The sequence below is a fragment of the Coregonus lavaretus genome (assembly GCF_964263955.1).
Source record: "Coregonus lavaretus genome assembly, contig: HAP1_SCAFFOLD_2011, whole genome shotgun sequence".
In the NCBI taxonomy this organism is placed as follows: domain Eukaryota; kingdom Metazoa; phylum Chordata; class Actinopteri; order Salmoniformes; family Salmonidae; genus Coregonus; species Coregonus lavaretus.
Genome location: NW_028159418.1, coordinates 1 through 12500, shown reverse-complemented (window position 1 = coordinate 12500; position 12500 = coordinate 1). Strand labels below are relative to the sequence as shown.

The 12500-nt window shown below is 48.8% G+C and overlaps 1 protein-coding gene across 1 annotated transcript in view; it reads left to right on the top strand.

Moving 5' to 3' along the window:
• Positions 1 to 10022, top strand: part of cwf19l1 (CWF19 like cell cycle control factor 1) — a gene marked incomplete at its 3' end in the record, with an annotated part of 21422 nt that extends 11400 nt beyond the window's left edge. The window contains exons 8-11 of the mRNA XM_084197193.1: positions 5526 to 5660; positions 7853 to 8036; positions 9580 to 9659; positions 9771 to 10022. Coding sequence (XP_084053319.1) covers positions 5526 to 5660; positions 7853 to 8036; positions 9580 to 9659; positions 9771 to 10022 — 651 coding nt within the window. The remainder of the gene's footprint in view (positions 1 to 5525; positions 5661 to 7852; positions 8037 to 9579; positions 9660 to 9770) is intronic.
• Between the last annotated feature and the right edge of the window lie 2478 nt (positions 10023 to 12500).

Below are 12500 nucleotides of genomic sequence, written 5' to 3'. Positions count from 1 at the left end.
ACTGTATCTCTCTAGTACCTAGATGTATTGTAACTGTATCTCTCTCTAGTACCTGGATGTATTGTAACTGTATCTCTCTCTCTAGTACCTGGATGTATTGTAACTGTATCTCTCTCTCTAGTACCTGGATGTATTGTAACTGTATCTCTCTAGTACCTGGATGTATTGTAACTGTATCTCTCTAGTACCTGGATGTATTGTAACTGTATCTCTCTCTCTAGTACCTGGATGTATTTTAACTGTATCTCTCTAGTACCTGGATGTATTGTAACTGTATCTCTCTAGCTGGGTTAGGGGTTAATATTGTATCTGAGCTGGGTTAGGGGTTAATATTGTATCTGAGCTGGGTTAGGGGTTAATATTGCATCAGAGCTGGGTTAGGGGTTAATATTGTATCTGAGCTGGGTTAGGGGTTAATATTGTATCAGAGCTGGGTTAGGGGTTAATATTGTATCAGAGCTGGGTTAGGGGTTAATATTGTATCAGAGCTGGGTTAGGGGTTAATATTGCATCAGAGCTGGGTTAGGGGTTAATATTGTATCTGAGCTGGGTTAGGGGTTAATATTGTATCTGAGCTGGGTTAGGGGTTAATATTGTATCTGAGCTGGGTTAGGGGTTAATATTGTATCAGAGCTGGGTTAGGGGTTAATATTGCATCAGAGCTGGGTTAGGGGTTAATATTGTATCAGAGCTGGGTTAGGGGTTAATATTGCATCAGAGCTGGGTTAGGGGTTAATATTGCATCAGAGCTGGGTTAGGGGTTAATATTGCATCAGAGCTGGGTTAGGGGTTAATATTGTATCAGAGCTGGGTTAGGGGTTAATATTGCATCAGAGCTGGGTTAGGGGTTAATATTGTATCAGAGCTGGGTTAGGGGTTAATATTGTATCTGAGCTGGGTTAGGGGTTAATATTGCATCAGAGCTGGGTTAGGGGTTAATATTGTATCAGAGCTGGGTTAGGGGTTAATATTGTATCAGAGCTGGGTTAGGGGTTAATATTGTATCAGAGCTGGGTTAGGGGTTAATATTGTATCAGAGCCGGGTTAGGGGTTAATATTGTATCAGAGCCGGGTTAGGGGTTAATATTGTATCAGAGCTGGGTTAGGGGTTAATATTGTATCAGAGCTGGGTTAGGGGTTAATATTGTATCAGAGCTGGGTTAGGGGTTAATATTGTATCAGAGCTGGGTTAGGGGTTAATATTGTATCAGAGCTGGGTTAGGGGTTAATATTGTATCAGAGCTGGGTTAGGGGTTAATATTGCATCAGAGCTGGGTTAGGGGTTAATATTGTATCAGAGCTGGGTTAGGGGTTAATATTGTATCAGAGCCGGGTTAGGGGTTAATATTGTATCAGAGCCGGGTTAGGGGTTAATATTGTATCAGAGCTGGGTTAGGGGTTAATATTGTATCAGAGCTGGGTTAGGGGTTAATATTGTATCAGAGCTGGGTTAGGGGTTAATATTGTATCAGAGCTGGGTTAGGGGTTAATATTGTATCAGAGCTGGGTTAGGGGTTAATATTGTATCAGAGCTGGGTTAGGGGTTAATATTGTATCAGAGCTGGGTTAGGGGTTAATATTGTATCAGAGCTGGGTTAGGGGTTAATATTGTATCAGAGCTGGGTTAGGGGTTAATATTGTATCAGAGCTGGGTTAGGGGTTAATATTGTATCAGAGCTGGGTTAGGGGTTAATATTGTATCAGAGCTGGGTTAGGGGTTAATATTGCATCAGAGCTGGGTTAGGGGTTAATATTGTATCAGAGCTGGGTTAGGGGTTAATATTGTATCAGAGCTGGGTTAGGGGTTAATATTGTATCAGAGCTGGGTTAGGGGTTAATATTGTATCCGAGCTGGGTTAGGGGTTAATATTGTATCCGAGCTGGGTTAGGGGTTAATATTGTATCCGAGCTGGGTTAGGGGTTAATATTGCATCAGAGCTGGGTTAGGGGTTAATATTGTATCCGAGCTGGGTTAGGGGTTAATATTGTATCCGAGCTGGGTTAGGGGTTAATATTGCATCAGAGCTGGGTTAGGGGTTAATATTGTATCTGAGCTGGGTTAGGGGTTAATATTGTATCCGAGCTGGGTTAGGGGTTAATATTGCATCAGAGCTGGGTTAGGGGTTAATATTGTATCAGAGCTGGGTTAGGGGTTAATATTGTATCAGAGCTGGGTTAGGGGTTAATATTGTATCAGAGCTGGGTTAGGGGTTAATATTGTATCAGAGCTGGGTTAGGGGTTAATATTGTATCAGAGCTGGGTTAGGGGTTAATATTGCATCAGAGCCGGGTTAGGGGTTAATATTGTATCAGAGCTGGGTTAGGGGTTAATATTGTATCTGAGCTGGGTTAGGGGTTAATATTGTATCTGAGCTGGGTTAGGGGTTAATATTGTATCCGAGCTGGGTTAGGGGTTAATATTGTATCCGAACTGGGTTAGGGGTTAATATTGTATCAGAGCTGGGTTAGGGGTTAATATTGTATCAGAGCTGGGTTAGGGGTTAATATTGTATCAGAGCTGGGTTAGGGGTTAATATTGTATCAGAGCTGGGTTAGGGGTTAATATTGTATCAGAGCTGGGTTAGGGGTTAATATTGTATCAGAGCTGGGTTAGGGGTTAATATTGTATCAGAGCTGGGTTAGGGGTTAATATTGTATCAGAGCTGGGTTAGGGGTTAATATTGTATCTGAGCTGGGTTAGGGGTTAATATTGTATCTGAGCTGGGTTAGGGGTTAATATTGTATCAGAGCTGGGTTAGGGGTTAATATTGTATCAGAGCTGGGTTAGGGGTTAATATTGTATCAGAGCTGGGTTAGGGGTTAATATTGCATCAGAGCTGGGTTAGGGGTTAATATTGTATCAGAGCTGGGTTAGGGGTTAATATTGTATCAGAGCTGGGTTAGGGGTTAATATTGTATCAGAGCTGGGTTAGGGGTTAATATTGTATCAGAGCTGGGTTAGGGGTTAATATTGTATCAGAGCTGGGTTAGGGGTTAATATTGTATCAGAGCTGGGTTAGGGGTTAATATTGTATCAGAGCTGGGTTAGGGGTTAATATTGTATCAGAGCTGGGTTAGGGGTTAATATTGTATCAGAGCTGGGTTAGGGGTTAATATTGTATCCGAGCTGGGTTAGGGGTTAATATTGTATCAGAGCTGGGTTAGGGGTTAATATTGTATCCGAGCTGGGTTAGGGGTTAATATTGTATCCGAGCTGGGTTAGGGGTTAATATTGTATCAGAGCTGGGTTAGGGGTTAATATTGTATCAGAGCTGGGTTAGGGGTTAATATTGTATCAGAGCTGGGTTAGGGGTTAATATTGTATCAGAGCTGGGTTAGGGGTTAATATTGCATCAGAGCTGGGTTAGGGGTTAATATTGTATCAGAGCTGGGTTAGGGGTTAATATTGTATCAGAGCTGGGTTAGGGGTTAATATTGTATCAGAGCTGGGTTAGGGGTTAATATTGTATCAGAGCTGGGTTAGGGGTTAATATTGTATCAGAGCTGGGTTAGGGGTTAATATTGTATCAGAGCTGGGTTAGGGGTTAATATTGTATCAGAGCTGGGTTAGGGGTTAATATTGTATCAGAGCTGGGTTAGGGGTTAATATTGTATCAGAGCTGGGTTAGGGGTTAATATTGCATCAGAGCTGGGTTAGGGGTTAATATTGTATCAGAGCTGGGTTAGGGGTTAATATTGTATCAGAGCTGGGTTAGGGGTTAATATTGTATCAGAGCTGGGTTAGGGGTTAATATTGTATCAGAGCTGGGTTAGGGGTTAATATTGTATCAGAGCTGGGTTAGGGGTTAATATTGTATCAGAGCTGGGTTAGGGGTTAATATTGTATCTGAGCTGGGTTAGGGGTTAATATTGTATCAGAGCTGGGTTAGGGGTTAATATTGTATCAGAGCTGGGTTAGGGGTTAATATTGTATCAGAGCTGGGTTAGGGGTTAATATTGTATCAGAGCTGGGTTAGGGGTTAATATTGCATCAGAGCTGGGTTAGGGGTTAATATTGTATCTGAGCTGGGTTAGGGGTTAATATTGTATCAGAGCTGGGTTAGGGGTTAATATTGTATCAGAGCTGGGTTAGGGGTTAATATTGTATCAGAGCTGGGTTAGGGGTTAATATTGCATCAGAGCTGGGTTAGGGGTTAATATTGCATCAGAGCTGGGTTAGGGGTTAATATTGCATCAGAGCTGGGTTAGGGGTTAATATTGTATCAGAGCTGGGTTAGGGGTTAATATTGTATCCGAGCTGGGTTAGGGGTTAATATTGCATCAGAGCTGGGTTAGGGGTTAATATTGTATCTGAGCTGGGTTAGGGGTTAATATTGTATCAGAGCTGGGTTAGGGGTTAATATTGTATCAGAGCTAGGTTAGGGGTTAATATTGTATCAGAGCTGGGTTAGGGGTTAATATTGTATCAGAGCTGGGTTAGGGGTTAATATTGTATCAGAGCTGGGTTAGGGGTTAATATTGTATCAGAGCTGGGTTAGGGGTTAATATTGCATCAGAGCTGGGTTAGGGGTTAATATTGTATCAGAGCTGGGTTAGGGGTTAATATTGTATCAGAGCTGGGTTAGGGGTTAATATTGTATCAGAGCTGGGTTAGGGGTTAATATTGTATCAGAGCTGGGTTAGGGGTTAATATTGTATCAGAGCTGGGTTAGGGGTTAATATTGTATCAGAGCTGGGTTAGGGGTTAATATTGTATCAGAGCTGGGTTAGGGGTTAATATTGTATCAGAGCTGGGTTAGGGGTTAATATTGTATCAGAGCTGGGTTAGGGGTTAATATTGTATCAGAGCTGGGTTAGGGGTTAATATTGTATCAGAGCTGGGTTAGGGGTTAATATTGTATCAGAGCTGGGTTAGGGGTTAATATTGTATCAGAGCTGGGTTAGGGGTTAATATTGTATCAGAGCTGGGTTAGGGGTTAATATTGTATCAGAGCTGGGTTAGGGGTTAATATTGCATCAGAGCTGGGTTAGGGGTTAATATTGCATCAGAGCTGGGTTAGGGGTTAATATTGCATCAGAGCTGGGTTAGGGGTTAATATTGTATCAGAGCTGGGTTAGGGGTTAATATTGTATCAGAGCTGGGTTAGGGGTTAATATTGCATCAGAGCTGGGTTAGGGGTTAATATTGCATCAGAGCTGGGTTAGGGGTTAATATTGCATCTGAGCTGGGTTAGGGGTTAATATTGCATCAGAGCTGGGTTAGGGGTTAATATTGTATCAGAGCTGGGTTAGGGGTTAATATTGTATCAGAGCTGGGTTAGGGGTTAATATTGCATCAGAGCTGGGTTAGGGGTTAATATTGTATCAGAGCTGGGTTAGGGGTTAATATTGTATCAGAGCTGGGTTAGGGGTTAATATTGTATCAGAGCTGGGTTAGGGGTTAATATTGTATCAGAGCTGGGTTAGGGGTTAATATTGTATCAGAGCTGGGTTAGGGGTTAATATTGCATCAGAGCTGGGTTAGGGGTTAATATTGTAACGAGGTATTGTGTCTTTCTCTCTAGTACCTGTATGCGTTCAACATCATCCCGATGAGAAGCATGGAGGCATCAGAGCTGGTCAAACAGCCTCAGGATGTCACTGAGAACCCGTACAGGAGGATGGTTAGAGTGGATACTCTGTCTGATCCCACTGACCAGGTATATCAGACTCTCTTAGGTTCTGAAATCCCCTCAAGGTGTAGAGAATACTCCATGCCAAATAGAAGGCCAACAACTAAAATACACTATATATATATATATATATATACACACACACAAAAGTATGTGGACACCCCTTCAAATTAGTGGATTCTGCTATTTCAGCTACACCCGTTGCTGACAGGTGTATAAAATCGAGCACACAGCCATGCAATCTCTATAGACAAACATTTGCAGTAGAATGGCCTTACTGAAGAGCTCAGTGACAGGATCCCACCTTTCCAACAAGTCAGCTCCATCAGCTTTCTGCCCTGCTAGAGCTGCCCCGGTCAACTCTTAAGTGCTGTTATAGTGAAGTGGAAACGTCTTGGAGCAACAACGGCTCAGCCGCGAAGTGGTAGGCCACACAAGCTCACAGAACGGGACCGCCTCCGAGTGCTGAAGTGTGTAAAAATCGTCTGTCCTCGGTTGCAACACTCACTAGCGAGTTCTAAACTGCCTCTGGAAGCAAATAACTGTTAGTCGGGAGTTTCATCAAATGGGTTTCCATGGCCGAGCAGCCGCACACAAGCCTAAGATCACCATGCCAAGCGTTGGCTAGAGTGGTGTCAAGCTCGCCGCCATTGGACTCTGGAGCAGTGGAAACGTGTTCTCGGACGAATCTGGGTTTGGCGGATGCCAGGAGAACGCTACCTGCCCGAATGCATAGAACCAACTGTAAAGTTTGGTGGAGGAATAATGGTCTGGGGCTGTTTTTCATGGTTCGGGCTAGGCCCCTTAGTTCCAGTGAAGGGAAATCTTAACGCTACAGCATACAATGATATTCTAGACGAATCTGTGCTTCCAACTTTGTGGCAACAGTTTGGGGAAGGCCCTTTCCTGTTTCAGCATGACAATGCCCCCGTGCACAAAGCGAGGTCCATACAGAAATGGTTTGTCGAGATCGGTGTGGAAGAACTTGACTGGCCTGCACAGAGCCCTGACCTCAACCCCATCGAACACCTTTGGGACGAATTGGAACGCCGACTGCGAGCCTAATCGGTGAACATCAGTGCCCGACCTCACTAATGCTCTTGTGGCTGAATGGAAGCAAGTCCCCGCAGCAATGTTCCAACATCTAGTGGAAAGCCTTCCCAGAAGAGTGGAGGCTGTTATAGCAGCAAAGGGGGGACCAACTCCATATTAATGCCCATGATTTTAGAATGAAATATTCGACAAGCAGGTGTCCACATACTTTTGGTCATGTAGTGTAGAAGGTCAACAACTAAAATATTGAAAGGTTTAACAGACAGACATGGGAAGACCGACACGTTCCTCTTGAGGTCAGCAGCAAATCTATTTCTCCTTGCCTTTTCTGTTCAATGTTTCATGCCTCCGTGCCTGGTGCCAAAGCATTAAATCAAGACAGCTTGGGGGTGAATAGACTATACCTTTACATTGAAGTCATTTAGCAGACGCTCTTCTACATTTGAAACATCTAAATCGCTTAAAGACACCCGTGGCCTAAAGGCTAAATTCCAAAAGGGAATAATCATCAGAAAATATCCTTCTTAGAAACACACACCACTGACAATACAGACTATATAATATCCACTGAGTATACCAAACATTAAGAACACCTTCCTAATGTTGAGTTGCACCCCCTTTTTCCCTCAGAACAGCCTCAATTCGTCGGGGCCTGGACTCTACAAGGTGTCGAAAGCGTTCCACAGGGATGCTGGTCCATGTTGACTCCATTGCTTCCCACAGTTGTGTCAAGTTGGCTGGATGTCCTTTGGGTGGTGGACCATTCTTGATACACACGGGAAACTGTTGAGCGTGAAAAACCCAGCAGCATTGCAGTTCTTGACACAAACCGGTTCGCCTGGCATCTACTACCATACCCCGTTCAAAGGCACTTAAATCTTTTGTCTTGCCCATTCACCCTCTGAACGGCACACATACACAATCCATGTCTCAACTGTCTCGAGGCTTAAACATCCTTCTTTAACCTGTCTCCTCCCCTTCATCTCAAATCAAATTTTATTTGTCACATACACGTGTTTAGCAGATGTTATTGCGGGTGTAGCGAAATGATTTGAAGTGGATTTAACCAGTGACATCAATAAGGGGTCATAGCTTTCACCTAGTCAGTCTGTCAGGGGAAGTGTTCCTAATGTTTTGTACACTGTGTATATCTCTCTCTCTTTCAGAAACCGGCGTCTCAGTTCTTCTTTGACCTGGGGAAGAAGCAGCATGGAGGGGGGCGTGGCAGGAAGAGGCCCTCAGACGGAGACGGGCAAAATCAAGGCCAGCCGTGGGATTCAGGCAGGCCAGACAGGCAGAGTCAGGGACTGGCCTTTGATTCAGACAGGCTCAAACAGCCCCGCAGGCCCCGTGAGTCTACCTCTCTCTCACACACACACCCTCACACACACACACCCTCACACACACACACACCCTCACACCCTCACCCACCAACACACCCTCACACACCAACACACCCTCACACACACACACCCTCACACACACACACCCTCACACACACATACACCAACACACCTTCACCCACACACACACCCTCACACACCCACCCTCACACACCAACACACCCTCATCTCAACCCTCTCCATCTCACACCCTCTCATGTATGTCTCTCTCTCTCTCTGTGTGTCTGGTTCAGCCCAGCCCAGCGGTCCCTGTTGGTTCTGTTCTCATGTATGTCTCTCTCTCTCTCTGTGTGTCTGGTTCAGCCCAGCCCAGCGGTCCCTGTTGGTTCTGTTCTCATGTATGTCTCTCTCTCTCTCTGTGTGTCTGGTTCAGCCCAGCCCAGCGGTCCCTGTTGGTTCTGTTCTCATGTATGTCTCTCTCTCTCTGTGTGTCTGGTTCAGCCCAGCCCAGCGGTCCCTGTTGGTTCTGTTCTCATGTATGTCTCTCTCTCTCTCTGTGTGTGTGTCTGGTTCAGCCCAGCCCAGCGGTCCCTGTTGGTTCTGTTCTCATGTATGTCTCTCTCTCTCTGTGTGTCTGGTTCAGCCCAGCCCAGCGGTCCCTGTTGGTTCTGTTCTCATGTATGTCTCTCTCTCTCTCTGTGTGTGTGTCTGGTTCAGCCCAGCCCAGCGGTCCCTGTTGGTTCTGTTCTCATGTATGTCTCTCTCTCTCTGTGTGTCTGGTTCAGCCCAGCCCAGCGGTCCCTGTTGGTTCTGTTCTCATGTATGTCTCTCTCTCTCTGTGTGTGTGTCTGGTTCAGCCCAGCCCAGCGGTCCCTGTTGGTTCTGTTCTCATGTATGTCTCTCTCTCTCTGTGTGTGTGTCTGGTTCAGCCCAGCCCAGCGGTCCCTGTTGGTTCTGTTCTCATGTATGTCTCTCTCTCTCTCTGTGTGTCTGGTTCAGCCCAGCCCAGCGGTCCCTGTTGGTTCTGTTCTCATGTATGTCTCTCTCTCTCTCTGTGTGTCTGGTTCAGCCCAGCCCAGCGGTCCCTGTTGGTTCTGTTCTCATGTATGTCTCTCTCTCTCTGTGTGTCTGGTTCAGCCCAGCCCAGCGGTCCCTGTTGGTTCTGTTCTCATGTATGTCTCTCTCTCTCTCTGTGTGTCTGGTTCAGCCCAGCCCAGCGGTCCCTGTTGGTTCTGTTCTCATGTATGTCTCTCTCTCTCTCTGTGTGTCTGGTTCAGCCCAGCCCAGCGGTCCCTGTTGGTTCTGTTCTCATGTATGTCTCTCTCTCTCTCTGTGTGTCTGGTTCAGCCCAGCGGTCCCTGTTGGTTCTGTTCTCATGTATGTCTCTCTCTCTCTCTGTGTGTCTGGTTCAGCCCAGCCCAGCGGTCCCTGTTGGTTCTGTTCTCATGTATGTCTCTCTCTCTCTCTGTGTGTCTGGTTCAGCCCAGCCCAGCGGTCCCTGTTGGTTCTGTTCTCATGTATGTCTCTCTCTCTCTGTGTGTCTGGTTCAGCCCAGCCCAGCGGTCCCTGTTGGTTCTGTCTGGCCAGTCCTCAGGTAGAGAAACATCTGGTCATCAGCATTGGCACACATGTGAGTTTCCACCCAATCTGAGTATTAGAAGTGCTAGTAGAAAGAGGTTGTTCCTATTGAAAGGGCTCTGAAGCCCCCAGATGACCATTTTGTCTTCCTGTATTTCCTCAGTGCTACCTGGCCCTAGCTAAGGGCAGTCTGACCCCCCAGCATGTGTTGGTACTGCCCATCGGCCACTACCAGTCAGTAGTGGAGCTGAGCTCTGAGGTGGTTAAAGAACTGGACCGATACAAGATGGCTGTCAGGACTTTCTATAAGAGCAGAGGACAGCGCTGTGTCCTGTTTGAGAGGAACTACCACAGCCAACACCTGCAGATACAGGTAGACCACCACTCACACCCTCGGGGCCAGCCTGCCCATTAGGGCTCTACAGGTAGACCACCACTCACACCCTCAGGGCCAGCCTGCCCATTAGGGCTCTGATACAGGTAGACCACCACTCACACCCTCGGGGCCAGCCTGCCCATTAGGGCTCTCTGATACAGGTAGACCACCACTCACACCCTCAGGGCCAGCCTGCCCATTAGGGCTCTACAGGTAGACCACCCTCAGGGCCAGCCTGCCCATTAGGGCTCTCAGATACAGGTAGACCACCCTCAGGGCCAGCCTGCCCATTAGGGCTCTGATACAGGTAGACCACCCTCAGGGCCAGCCTGCCCATTAGGGCTCTGATACAGGTAGACCACCCTCAGGGCCAGCCTGCCCATTAGGGCTCTGATACAGGTAGACCACCCTCAGGGCCAGGCTGCCCATTAGGGCTCTCAGATACAGGTAGACCACCCTCAGGGCCAGCCTGCCCATTAGGGCTCTGATACAGGTAGACCACCCTCAGGGCCAGCCTGCCCATTAGGGCTCTCAGATACAGGTAGACCACCCTCAGGGCCAGCCTGCCCATTAGGGCTCTACAGGTAGACCACCCTCAGGGCCAGCCTGCCCATTAGGGCTCTCAGATACAGGTAGACCACCCTCAGGGCCAGGCTGCCCATTAGGGCTCTCAGATACAGGTAGACCACCCTCAGGGCCAGCCTGCCCATTAGGGCTCTACAGGTAGACCACCCTCAGGGCCAGCCTGCCCATTAGGGCTCTGATACAGGTAGACCACCCTCAGGGCCAGCCTGCCCATTAGGGCTCTCAGATACAGGTAGACCACCCTCAGGGCCAGCCTGCCCATTAGGGCTCAGATACAGGTAGACCACCCTCAGGGCCAGCCTGCCCATTAGGGCTCTACAGGTAGACCACCCTCAGGGCCAGCCTGCCCATTAGGGCTCTGATACAGGTAGACCACCCTCAGGGCCAGCCTGCCCATTAGGGCTCTGATACAGGTAGACCACCACTCACACCCTCAGGGCCAGCCTGCCCATTAGGGCTCTGATACAGGTAGACCACCCTCAGGGCCAGCCTGCCCATTAGGGCTCTGATACAGGTAGACCACCCTCAGGGCCAGCCTGCCCATTAGGGCTCTGATACAGGTAGACCACCCTCAGGGCCAGCCTGCCCATTAGGGCTCTGATACAGGTAGACCACCCTCAGGGCCAGGCTGCCCATTAGGGCTCTCAGATACAGGTAGACCACCCTCAGGGCCAGCCTGCCCATTAGGGCTCTGATACAGGTAGACCACCCTCAGGGCCAGCCTGCCCATTAGGGCTCTCAGATACAGGTAGACCACCCTCAGGGCCAGCCTGCCCATTAGGGCTCTACAGGTAGACCACCCTCAGGGCCAGCCTGCCCATTAGGGCTCTCAGATACAGGTAGACCACCCTCAGGGCCAGGCTGCCCATTAGGGCTCTCAGATACAGGTAGACCACCCTCAGGGCCAGCCTGCCCATTAGGGCTCTCAGATACAGGTAGACCACCCTCAGGGCCAGCCTGCCCATTAGGGCTCTGATACAGGTAGACCACCCTCAGGGCCAGCCTGCCCATTAGGGCTCTCAGATACAGGTAGACCACCCTCAGGGCCAGCCTGCCCATTAGGGCTCTCAGATACAGGTAGACCACCCTCAGGGCCAGCCTGCCCATTAGGGCTCTGATACAGGTAGACCACCCTCAGGGCCAGCCTGCCCATTAGGGCTCTGATACAGGTAGACCACCCTCAGGGCCAGCCTGCCCATTAGGGCTCTGATACAGGTAGACCACCCTCAGGGCCAGCCTGCCCATTAGGGCTCTCAGATACAGGTAGACCACCCTCAGGGCCAGCCTGCCCATTAGGGCTCAGATACAGGTAGACCACCCTCAGGGCCAGCCTGCCCATTAGGGCTCTACAGGTAGACCACCCTCAGGGCCAGCCTGCCCATTAGGGCTCTGATACAGGTAGACCACCCTCAGGGCCAGCCTGCCCATTAGGGCTCTGATACAGGTAGACCACCACTCACACCCTCAGGGCCAGCCTGCCCATTAGGGCTCGGATACAGGTAGACCACCCTCAGGGCCAGCCTGCCCATTAGGGCTCTGATACAGGTAGACCACCACTCACACCCTCAGGGCCAGCCTGCCCATTAGGGCTCTCTGATACAGGTAGACCACCACTCACACCCTCAGGGCCAGCCTGCCCATTAGGGCTCTGATACAGGTAGACCACCACTCACACCCTCAGGGCCAGCCTGCCCATTAGGGCTCTGATACAGGTAGACCACCCTCAGGGCCAGCCTGCCCATTAGGGCTCTGATACAGGTAGACCACCACTCACACCCTCAGGGCCAGCCTGCCCATTAGGGCTCTGATACAGGTAGACCACCCTCAGGGCCAGCCTGCCCATTAGGGCTCTGATACAGGTAGACCACCACTCACACCCTCAGGGCCAGCCTGCCCATTAGGGCTCTCTGATACAGGTAGACCACCACTCAC